The sequence below is a fragment of the Lithobates pipiens genome, unplaced genomic scaffold, assembly GCF_037356315.1.
Source record: "Lithobates pipiens isolate NorthernLeopardFrog02 unplaced genomic scaffold, aLitPip1_a1.2 Scaffold_19, whole genome shotgun sequence".
Classification (NCBI taxonomy): domain Eukaryota; kingdom Metazoa; phylum Chordata; class Amphibia; order Anura; family Ranidae; genus Lithobates; species Lithobates pipiens.
In genome coordinates, this window is record NW_027507764.1 from 431481838 (window position 1) to 431493903 (window position 12066).

Below are 12066 nucleotides of genomic sequence, written 5' to 3' on the forward strand. Positions count from 1 at the left end.
AAAAAAAAAAAGTCTGGAGCTGCCATAAACCTTTAAGAGGACTAAAATATGGTCACAGATATACACTAAAACATGAATGGTTTCAAAGAAACTACAACTTGAAGTTTCAGGTATTCTTTGTAACCTATTCCTGCTAGACATTCAATGTTTTCAGGAACTAAGGTTTTTTAGTTAAAATTTTTATATATATATATATATATATATATATATATATATATATATATATATATATATATATATATATATATATATATATATATATATATATATATATATATATATATATATATATATATATATATATATATCCTTATTGGTATTAGGAGCCGTAAGGAAGCAGTAAAAAGTATCTAGAAATAGTTCATACACATACAGTATTATATTTGATGGACAGGTCTGAAAATCAATTGTAATGAAAACGCACATTTCTTATAAAAATATTTAAGAAAATAAAAACAAAAATCTGTACATTTGAAAGTGGTGTTTTATGTGCATCTACAAAAGCATTTTACACACGAACAGACTATTGTACACTTTCTAGCTTTAGATAACACAAGACAAAAAAACACAAAATGAGTACCTAACAGTTTAGAAACAAAAATACACCACTTATAATTTTAAAAAAGTACATATTTAAATATCAGTGCAATTTATCTTGTAAAAAAAAAAAACCCACACAATTACATATCAGTAGGTCATTGGGAATGGAATGAATTGGCTCTTAAATTGTATAAGTTACTCTATTCTTGTCATTGGTTAGTTACTGTATAGGCTAGTACCAAATTATCAAAAAGCTACTGTATGTTGGCATTGGTCTACATTGCCTAGATTGCAAATGGAATTGCAGAGAGCAGCCCGGACCTCCTCTTTGGTGTGTGTGCTCCCGTATAAAAAGTTGCTTTCTATAGGGGCACTCCAGCAGGCTCGCTCCTGAGCCCTGCTGTCTATGTCTAAAGTGAAACTGCAGAACTCTGAGCTGCCCCCCTCATCACTGGCTTTGATTGACAGCAGTGTGATCCAAGGCTCCCAGTGCTTCAGCAAAGCCAGCAAGACCAGGAAGTGAGGGCAGAGAAGAGCTGCAGATGGACGCAGCACTGACTTGAACGAGGGCTCAGGCAAGTAAAATGGGAGGCAAGGCATGCATCAAGAAAAAAAAAAAAATTTAGGCTTTATAAACCATCTTAAATTTTATTGGCAAATTAAGGCCATATAACCCCAGCGCCTCCACCCCTGCACTTTACAAAAGTTAAATTTGGACATGTGAATGCCGTCTAGGAACTAGATTAAAAACATAACCAAAACTGTCGCAGTGTAGCTTAGCCTTACGTAACAAAAGAGATTTGTGCATTGATTTTTAAGAGTAATTTTGCTTGTGTTGCAGCTCTGTATGTTGCAAGCATTATTTCTTGGAGGGGGAAAATGTAAAAAAAAAAAAAAAAAAGAAAAAAAAAAAAAAATAAGTATATACACAAAGAACAAGGTGCAAATATCTCCACCTAACATGGACTACTAACAAAAAGGCATAAAGAACCACAAAAAGTTGTTTACTGTGTACTCTAAACAACGTAGCCAAAAAAAAAAAAAAAAAAAAAAAAAAAAAAAAAGTTAAAAAAACCACAAGACACAACCTTTACATATAAGTTTAAGACAAGCTTTGGAGAGAAAAAAAAAAAATAATAATTATATGGTACATTTTTACTAGCACATTTATACCATGAAGTAATATTGAACAACTCTTTAAAACATTTGGAATTTGCACTATTGTTCTTTACTGCATATAAATAGTGATGCCGCAAGAGCAATAGTTTAAAAGGGTCAGTTGAAAAAAGTGCTAAAAAAAATAAAAAAAAAATAAAATAAATTGCATTCTTTTTAACTGTCATGTTCATAGTAACTTCATATGGGTATTTGAACGATTGCATTTAAAGGTTTAATTAAAATTTGATCCCGTGCCATGATCACAATAAAATTGCATACACACAAAATGGGGTTTCACAATTTGAAATCTTTGCATCTACAAAATAATCGTCCTAAAACAAATGTGGGAATCGATCTTAAAGCGGTCCCAAAATCCATTTTATGTGTATGTATTGGGTATTTTGTTGGGTAGCAAAGCTTTTTGAGTGTTGAATATTTGGAAACTGACAGATTTGCAAAATTTTGGTTTCAAAATGTAAGATCTGCTAAGCAGCCGTACAGAATATGAACTTGTTGGGAATTAACATGACAATGATGATTAGAGGTACCCTTCAAGTACTGTAAACTAGTGTCAAAACAAATGAAAAAACACTTTGGGGCATTTCAGTTGATGCTTTTTCTGTAGGCAGTAATTTTACAAGTGACAGAGCGAAACTCTGTTTAAAATGAGATACTAAAAGACTGAGCACATGATAAAGACAGTCTGTTGATAAACCACTCATTTTTTTGCACAAACTTCTGCTAATGTCCTGAACTTTGGTTCAAGATGATTTAAAAAGTCCATCCTATCGTCATCACCTCGAAGTTCACTGCAACAGCCTACAGAACCAGCTGCTGATCCTCTTCCTTCATAATTGTATGGGACAACATAATCCTCACCATGCTGAGTGTCCTCATTTTGTCCACACACATATAATTTCTGAAAGGATAAAGAAGTGAGATTAAACAAAAAAATTCTAATAGAATTAACTAAATGTTACACAGGTCATGAGATCATGGTTCATATACTGATATAAAAATCACAAAATTAAAATAATGTAATTATCACAAATGAAGACATCAACATACAATTCAGAGCAATAAAAGGTCTATATAATGAAATGCTATCACTAAACATTACTGTCACTAGGGAAACAAAATAAATAAAAAAAAAAGCCTGCCAAGAACCCCCCCCCCCCCTTTTTCAACTACTGGGGCCCTTCTTGGATTTCCACATCATAGTGCCAAGCTCCACTCTTCAGCCTGAAACTCTCATTCTTTATTATAACAAATGGGAAATCTAAGGGAATGAAAACAGGTGGGCTAAAATGGGAACTTATGTGCAGATATAATTGGCAAGAAAAAAAAAAAAAAATAACCAACAAACAAAAACCCCACACACAGCACAGATGTCACAAGGTCTGTAAATATAGAAAGTGAATTGGTTGTTTAACCACTTTCAGACCGGACCATTTTGCTGGTAAATGACCAGAGGTCTTTTTACAATTTGGCACTGCGCTGCTTTAACTGGTAATTGCGCGGTCATGCAATGTTGTACCCAAACAAAATTTGCGTCCTTTTCTTCCCACAAATAGAGCTTTCTTTTGATGGTATTTGATTGCCTCTGCGATTTTTATTTTTTGCGATATAAACGTAAAAAGACCGCAAATTTTGAAAAAAAATGATATTTTCTACTTTTTGTTATTAGAAAAATCCAATAAACTCAATTTTAGTCATACATTTAGGCCAAAATGTATTCAGCCACATGTCTTTGGTAAAAAAAAAGTCAATAATTGTATATTTATTGGTTTGCGCAAAAGTTGTCACATCTACAAACTAAGGTACGTTTTCTGGAATTTACGCAGCTTTTAGTTTACGACTGCCTATCTCATTTCTTGAGGTGCTAAAATGGCAGGGCAGTACAAAACCCCCCCAAATGACCCCATTTTGGAAAGTAGACCCCCTAAGGAAATTGATAAGAGGCATGTTGAGCCCATTGAATATTTTATTTTTTTGCCTCAAGCGATTGAATAATGACAAAAAAAAAAATTTTTTTTTTTTTTTACACAAAGTTGTCACTAAATGATATATTGCTCACACATGCTATGGGCGTATGTGAAATGACACCCCAAAATAAATTCTGCTGCTTCTCCTGAGTACGGGGATACCACATATGTGGGACTTTTTGGGAGCCTAGCCGCGTACGGGGCCCCGAAAACCAAGCACCGCCTTCAGGCTTTCTAAGGGCGTAAATTTTTGAGTTCACTTCTCACTACCTATTACAGTTTTGAAGGCCATAAAATGCCAAGATGGCACAAAACCCCCACAAATGACCCCATTTTAGAAAGTAGACACCCCAAGCTATTTGCTGAGAGGCATGTTGAGTTCATGGAATATTTTATATTTTGCCACAAGTTGCGGGAAAATTACAAACTTTTTTTTTTTTTTTTTTTTCACAAAGTTGTCACTAAATGATATATTGCTCACACATGCCATGGGCATATGTGAAATGACACCCCAAAATAAATTCTGCTGCTTCTCCTGAGTACGGGGATACCACATATGTGGGACTTTTTGGGAGCCTAGCCGCGTACGGGGCCCCGAAAACCAAGCACCGCCTTCAGGCTTTCTAAGGGCGTTACAGTTTTGAAGGCCATAAAATGCCAAGATGGCACAAACCCCCCCCAAATGACCCCATTTTGGAAAGTAGACACCCCTAAATTTAGGGGTACACTAGTGAGACTAGGTAATAAATGGCGGGTGCCCTGAAACTATAAAAAAATAACTAACCAACCAGCGTCACCTGTAACAGTTATATGGTGATCACTGGTGAAAGGGTTAACTAGGGGGCAATCAGGGGGCTTTATGCGGTAGTATATGGGGGTCCCTGGCGCTATAAAAAGCTGCGGCGAACCTAAATACCTACCTGCCTAACTAGCGTCACCTGTGACACTAATACAGCGATCAGAAAAACGATCGCTTATTAGGCTGGGTTCACACTGGAGCGATGCGGGAACGCCACGAATGCGCGGCGGGTTCCCGCATCGCATGCCTCCCGGCGGCAGTTCACACTGCCCTATGCGAACTGCTGGGAGTGTCAGTGAAATGTTACTGACACCCCCAGATCAGTTCGCATATCGCAGTGCGATCTGCAAACTCGGATCGCATGGTGTGAACACCCATGCGATCCGATTCTGCTGCGGGCCAAAAAAAGGGTCCCGTGCGAATTTGCGGCGGGTGCGGCGGGTGTGGCGGGTGCGGCGAATGGCTGAACTCGAATCGCACAGAGATCGGATGTGATTTGCACTGCAGTGCGGTGCGAATCACATCCGTTCTCAAACCACTGCAATCTGAACCCAGCCTTAGTGACACTGGCGACGGGGGGTGATCACGGGGTTAAACCTTTATTGGGGGGGTTAGGGGGGTACCTTAGAACTAAAGGGGGCTAACCCTAACTGCCCTAACAGTTATTAGTCACAAATGACACCCGCCGGGTGATCAGGGGGTTAAACCTTTATTAGGTAATAAATGGCGGGTGCCCTGAAACTATAAAAAAATAACTAACCAACCAGCGTCACCTGTAACAGTTATATGGTGATCACTGGTGAAAGGGTTAACTAGGGGGCAATCAGGGGGCTTTATGCGGTAGTATATGGGGGTCCCTGGCGCTATAAAAAGCTGCGGCGAACCTAAATACCTACCTGCCTAACTAGCGTCACCTGTGACACTAATACGGCGATCAGAAAAATGATCGCTTATTAGGCTGGGTTCACACTGGAGCGATGCGGAAACGCCGCGAATCCGCGGCGGGTTCCCGCATCGCATGCCTCCCGGCGGCAGTTCACACTGCCCTATGCGAACTGCTGGGAGTGTCAGTGAAATGTTACTGACACCCCCAGATCAGTTCGCATATCGCAGTGCGATCTGCAAACTCGGATCGCATGGTGTGAACACCCATGCGATCCGATTCTGCTGCGGGCCAAAAAAAGGGTCCCGTGCGAATTTGCGGCGGGTGCGGCGGGTGTGGCGGGTGCGGCGGGTGCGGCGAATGGCTGAACTCGAATCGCACAGAGATCGGATGTGATTTGCACTGCAGTGCGGTGCGAATCACATTCGTTCTCATAAACCGCTGCAATGTGAACCCAGCCTTAGTGACACTGGCGACGGGGGGTGATCACGGGGTTAAACCTTTATTGGGGGGGTTAGGGGGGTACATTAGAACTAAAGGGGGCTAACTCTAACTGCCCTAACAGTTATTACAGTCACAAATGACACCAATGCAAAAAAAAAAAAAAAAAAAAAAAAAAAAATGACATTGGTGTCACTGTGACTGGGGGGCAGGGGTAATTGGGGGGGTGATCGGGGGGTAAAGGGGGGGTGTGAGTGTGCCTGGCATGTTCTACTGTGCGTGTAGAGTGTTGGTGCAACTCACCGATCCGCTCTCCTCCGTGTCGGAACGGAAAATACCGACACGGAGGAGAGAATACATCACTTCCTCTCCTGTGTTTACATTACAGGAGAGGAAGTGATGTCACGGGGGATTTCCATTCGTCGAGAGCGATCGCGAGGGGGTGGCCATGAATGAATGGCCGCCCCCTCATCCCGGATCGCTCTCGAAGAAATGCCGACCGCCGCAGGCACCGGGGGGGGGCCCGATCGGGCCCCCCACCCGCGGGCAGGCAGGGACTTATATATACGCCCATATGCCTGCCCGTGCCATTCTGCCGACGTATATCGTCGTGCGGCGGTCGGCAAGTGGTTAAGATGCCAGTAGATATCCAAAATGAAACACCAGTTTTGGATGAACTGCTGTTAATATCCATGCAATATCTTTGGAAAGTGGACAACTAAAAGGAAGTTTTGTTAATGCAAATACAAAATCTGCATAAAGTATTCATTATTCTTGTATTCCCTTTAAAATTCTTTGCTAGCCTAACAGAATATAATGGCTTCACTTCATAGGAAACAATGTCAAGTTACTTCTGTTTGTACAGTAATATTTTACTTACATCTCCAAGGTGAGCGTTCATGAAACTTTGCCACTCTGAATAGGTCTGTCTGCTGGAGTCAAACCTTTGATGTCCTCCTCCCATAGAATGTAGGGTACCCATACCTCCCATAGAATGTAGAGTACCCATACCCCCGCCTGTTTTTAGGTGATGGTCTGTCATTTTTGAAGTACTAATCTGTTGGTGCTTGATTTGAGTCATTTCTTGACCACTCTGATCATACGAACCAGACTGAGCATTTCCGCTTTTGTTGCTGCTTATAATCGTAATTGGGACTTTAAAATTTGGATCCTAACAAAAAAATAAATAAAATAAAATTAGTAAGGCATTCTTTAGTTCATTACTTAACAGTTTAGAGAAGGAATAAACGCTAAACCTTTACTTCTGTGATTACAGATGTTACAAAACAGTAGCACCAACTTTTTTTGTTTGAGGCATTGCATAGGGTTTTTTTATACCTCATTTACATGGAGTTGAAAACGAACGCACGTCAGTACAGTATGCAAAGGTCAGTTATAGGTTGGGGTTGTTGCCATTTGTTTTTACTGTTGGTGAAGGGACACACTAGATACCGTCCTTGCCCTTGAGCTCTTGCTGGGTGTTCAGTGCGTCCCTATACCTTTAAGGAGATGTGGGCTTCCTCCAGGCATTGCTGCCCTTAATCTATCCATTATAAATGTGCTCCAACTAGGAGACTCAAATTCATAGAGTTAGGACTGCAGTACACTGGGGTGTCGTGATGTGGCCACTGCAGCTTACGCATACATTTGCTTAAAGCTGCAGTAAGCTGTTAGACAGGGTCAATTTGGCTTGTTGCAGGCTGGCAAGTGAGCTAGGAACTTGACATGTGTCACCATTTCATATACTCCTTGCTGCCAAGGCCAGTTATAGGTTGGGGTGGTTGCCATTTGTTTGCAGAAGAAATTTACTCAAACATACCACTATGTCACTTTGAGGAATTCATTGTTTTAATAAAGGCAGAGAAAATCAAGTACAGTCCGTGATACTTTTATTTGCACCAACATACAATTTTTCAGGACAAGCTTTTGGGGTATGTCCCCTTCAAGGTCCAAGCAGTACTGCTTGGACCTTGAAGGGGACATACCCCAAAAGCTTGTCCTGAAAAATTGTATGTTAGTGCAAATAAAATAAAAAAAGTATCACGGACTGTACTTAAAAATTCTCTGTCACAATTGCACTAATACGGCTACAATCAAGTTACGTTTTAGTAAGGCCAAACTCAAGCAAGAGAAATGTAGCATCTAGAGTGAACAAACCTTAAAAAAAAAAAAAAAAAAAAAAAAGGACGCAAGTACCGATTGCTATTGCTCTGTATACTTGTTCTAGCTTGGCAATTCAGACCGCACCAAGCCAGAGAAAGACAGGAAAATATTCTCAGGAGGTAGTCAGGAATAACTGCTACAAAAGTTCTTATAGTACAGGTTTCCTTTAGGGTATGTTCCAGCCTAATTGAAATCGTTCACCCAAATCTCCTCCCATACAGGTTTCTGAAAGTTGGTAATGAGACCTGACCATTTAGAATATGTGTACATGTCTTGTGATCAAATCTCTAAAATTCGAGACAAGAGATTTATTAACAGTCATAGCACAACAATCCCTGCTGTATCTTAACTTATAAACACCTGGTTGCACCATTCTCAGGTACCTTGTGTTTGCCACAAGGGTGCCACTATACAAGCTCAGCAATCAAAACATAGGAAAACAAACCAGTTCATACCTCTTTGTCAGTTCTAGAACGTGCGCTATAGGGCAGCCAGTTGTGCGGGAACTGCATATACTGAAAGTGTTATGATTGGATAGAGCTATAGATTCACAGTGGTGAGAAGAATGTAACTTTACAGGCAAAGTCGCATGCTTATTAAAAGAACCTTTTTAATAAAAATGCAGCTCATTGTTTGCCATTAATGGTTCCGTTTCACGGCTCCTTCTCACAAGATGCAAGTATATGAATTGATGGTTATAAAAAAATAAAAATGCCTAAAAAATAAAAAAATCCCCTCTCTATGCACCCAATATATTATCTTAGTAATTGTTAGGCAGAGTATTAGAAGTAGTAGTACAAGAAAAAAAGAAAATTAAGTCACATTAGAAATAACTTGCTGCTGAGCATTGCAATAATTCAAAATAGGCGCCCATTGCATCAAGCATGAAACAAGACCATATAGACAACCTTACCATGACATCTGCTCCAGGTGCTTCTGTATTTGCAACAATCAAATTCTGCTGTGCTGCATCATCAACATAACCCAGATTGCCCTTGCCTGCTCCAGCGCCACACAGGCATGCCAACAAAAGACCTGAGGGGAAAAAAAAAAAAAAAGTGAGCTCCCTAATCACCTGCTATATTTTGTCTTAACGCAATTTATTGGGTTTATGTAAAACCTGTCATGCAAGAAACATGCGTCTGCCATTGCTGACTTTATTTTAAAAATGATAGTTGCCTGACTGTCATGCTAAGTATCTAGTGCCCTGACCGGGGCAAGTATGCAGGTCAGTGATGAGCTGATGTAGGTTAGAACATGGAGACAGAACCTGTCTGAGCTAGCTCACTAAGCAGCTGTCCAAATCTGCTTGAGCCAATCCCTAATGCAGCTCAGGCGTTCTGACGTCACTTGCATTCTTAGTTTTTGGTTAAAAAAATAAATAAAAACCCACACAGGAGATCAGCATTAAAGCCAAGTGAGAATTTCAGAAGGCGGTATGCAATAAATATTTTTTATGACTAGTGTCCTGAACTTTTATAATTAGGCCTGGAAATATCCTAAAAAGGGTTGTCAATTTGCTTTTTACTTTAGGAGAATACCCTGACACTTCAAACAGTTCATGATGGAATAGTTTCCCTAGTCACTCATGGAAGCCATGGACACTTAGGCCTGATTCACACCTAGGCATTTTTAGTGTTTTTTGCATTTTGCAGATTTGCACTACAGAACATGTTCCCCCGGAAAGCATGTTAATGGACTGTAGTGCAAAATGCAAAAAGCACAAAAAAATGCATAGATGTGAATCAGGCCTTAGGGGGGCAGATGCCGAGATGTTTACACCTATCATCACCAATATCTTACTTTAAATTAGCAGAAGATGTACAGTACAATATCACAGCATCAGCTGTCCTAACCCTATGCCCATAAATCGTAATCCAAATCTTTTATGCGGTTCAGTTTTTGTATAATGTGCAGCATCACTATAATGAGCGATAGGTGAATATAATGGGAAAAGTAAAGTAATGATTACATATGAATATTCAAGCCATTAAATTGAATACATCTCGGTTTATATCAAATTGAATATATATGGTGGCTGAATAGGAGAACCATAAATTTTCATATCATATCTAACTGTATGATCATTATGTAAACATGTGTCTATACAAGGAGAAAGGAAATAATCGGTCCAACCCGACTTTCTATTCCCAAATTATTTAAAGCATCTGAATAATAAACCAGCCTGTTGAACGGTTATTAATTCGGAACAGGAGCCCAAATTTTGCTGGAGCCACTAGTGCAAAATGTACAACAGCATGTTCACCCCCGTACCTAGAATTTCTGGATATTTGGGGATCTTTTTCTTTTTTGCTTCCCAAAAATGGACAATCAAGCTAAGAACTGTTCTAGTCAATTTTTTACTGTTATTTTGGACCATTAGAAATATTTGCCCTCACTTCCTGCACTGCCAACAGTTGCTCCAGACAGGAAGTGAATGAAAGGTTTGCAAAACAAACTAAAATCTGTCAGGGTTCTAGCCTTTCCCTACTCAACTGAAGAAAATCTATTTTGTTTCATTGTTACCGTTGGAAAATAATCAAAGGCAAGAGACTAGGACAGGGATGCATTTGTAGCTTTTGGAAAATAAATGAATAGTTCATCACTGGATTGGGTGTGCAGCCATTACTCCTTTTATCCGTTTCTCGGGAATGGGAATGAGTTTGGCAGTAGGAGCAGCAGCAGAGGCTGAAAGTAGCAGTCAAACTTGGCTTACAGCAGTGTTAAATTTTCTTTCAGTCCTGCTGAGAACATTTTACCAGACAGAGATTGGACATTAGTGTAAAGCTCTCCATCTGTAAAAACCAGATAGGGGTTTTAGCCTTTCCCTACTCATCCAAAACTAGGAAAAAAACTATTTTGGCTTTACAAACTTTGACATACTAAACTTGAACACAATAGGTCAATGCAGAAGCGATAGTGAGAATAGGCAAATATGGCTATAAATTGCTCAATAATAAGCCATGCTTGTTATGGTACAAGAGGATTTTCCAGCCATGGGTATGGAACTTGACCCTTCTTTCTCTGGGTAAGAGAAAATACAGCACACACAGTGCTACAGTGACTACACATCACAGCAGGTCCCAGCTGGTGAGCAGTCTATGCTCATTTCCTAGTACACCTAAAAACACAAAAACTTACCTATAAGCTGACATAAGTAATATAATATTCCAAAAAGGATGACAACCACTGGAATTTATTTATTATTCTAAAAAATGGTGGTTATTCTCATGTAACATTTTAAATATGGCTTGATGCACAACATACCAGAAAACGATTTATTTCGTAAAACCCTAGTATTTTCATAATAGGAGATACATTAGAAAAGCAATAAAAACCATACTTACAGAGAAGTAAAGCAAGCAGTAGTGCTGACAGAACCATTACAAGAATAGCCAGCCCTCCAAGCGCAGTAGATGAACCAGTACGTGATGAAACGCAGTTCTGACCATCAGGACAGTTGCACACTGAAATCCCCACATTCTCGGTCGTGACACGACCCAAATGATCAGTTATCTTCATCGGCACAACATATGTTCCAACATCATTACCAGCATTTTCAATTCTAACAGAATTACCTGTAGTAGAACAAGACATTTTTTTTCCCATTTAATGCTTGAAAAAAAAATTAATACACAAAATTTTCAGTGGCCATTCAGTTAGTAAAATAATCTAGAATGCTCAGTAGTGACCCAAGCAAAATCATTTTAAATACAGTTAAACATTTCTGTGAAGTCCTGTCACAAGCACAGTTTAAATAGGTACCATGTTGCAGTATGTGTATTATGACCAAGTAAAATGCCAATGTAACCGAGGGGCATGCAGCCAACCAGTATTTTTTGCTTTCACTTCATTGGATGGATTGAAGTAAACAAAAATTCACAATACCAAGCTAGGTGAGCATTCACTTTGCAGTGTAAACAGCCTTTACCATTTTAGTAAATCAACCCCATTAATTCATGTGAAGTTATGGTGAAGGAAACACTGAGCTCTCTCCTACTTCCTCATATATGCTGTATATGTAATCCATAGCAACATAGGGTTTTTGCTTCAAATTTTAAATTGAATTTGCCATTTCTACTGCAGATTAGTTATAC

At 39.4% G+C, this 12066-nt stretch overlaps 1 protein-coding gene across 1 annotated transcript in view; it reads right to left on the reverse strand.

Moving 5' to 3' along the window:
* Positions 1-466: 466 nt before the first annotated feature.
* LOC143997147 (desmocollin-2-like) overlaps positions 467-12066 on the reverse strand; it is a 37761-nt gene continuing 26161 nt past the window's right edge. Inside the window, exons 13-16 of the mRNA XM_077492607.1 lie at positions 11317-11547; positions 8883-9004; positions 6687-6977; positions 467-2617 (exon numbers count right to left, since the gene is read on the reverse strand). Of these exons, the coding sequence (XP_077348733.1) occupies positions 2417-2617; positions 6687-6977; positions 8883-9004; positions 11317-11547 (845 nt within the window). The 3' untranslated portion in view covers positions 467-2416. The remainder of the gene's footprint in view (positions 2618-6686; positions 6978-8882; positions 9005-11316; positions 11548-12066) is intronic.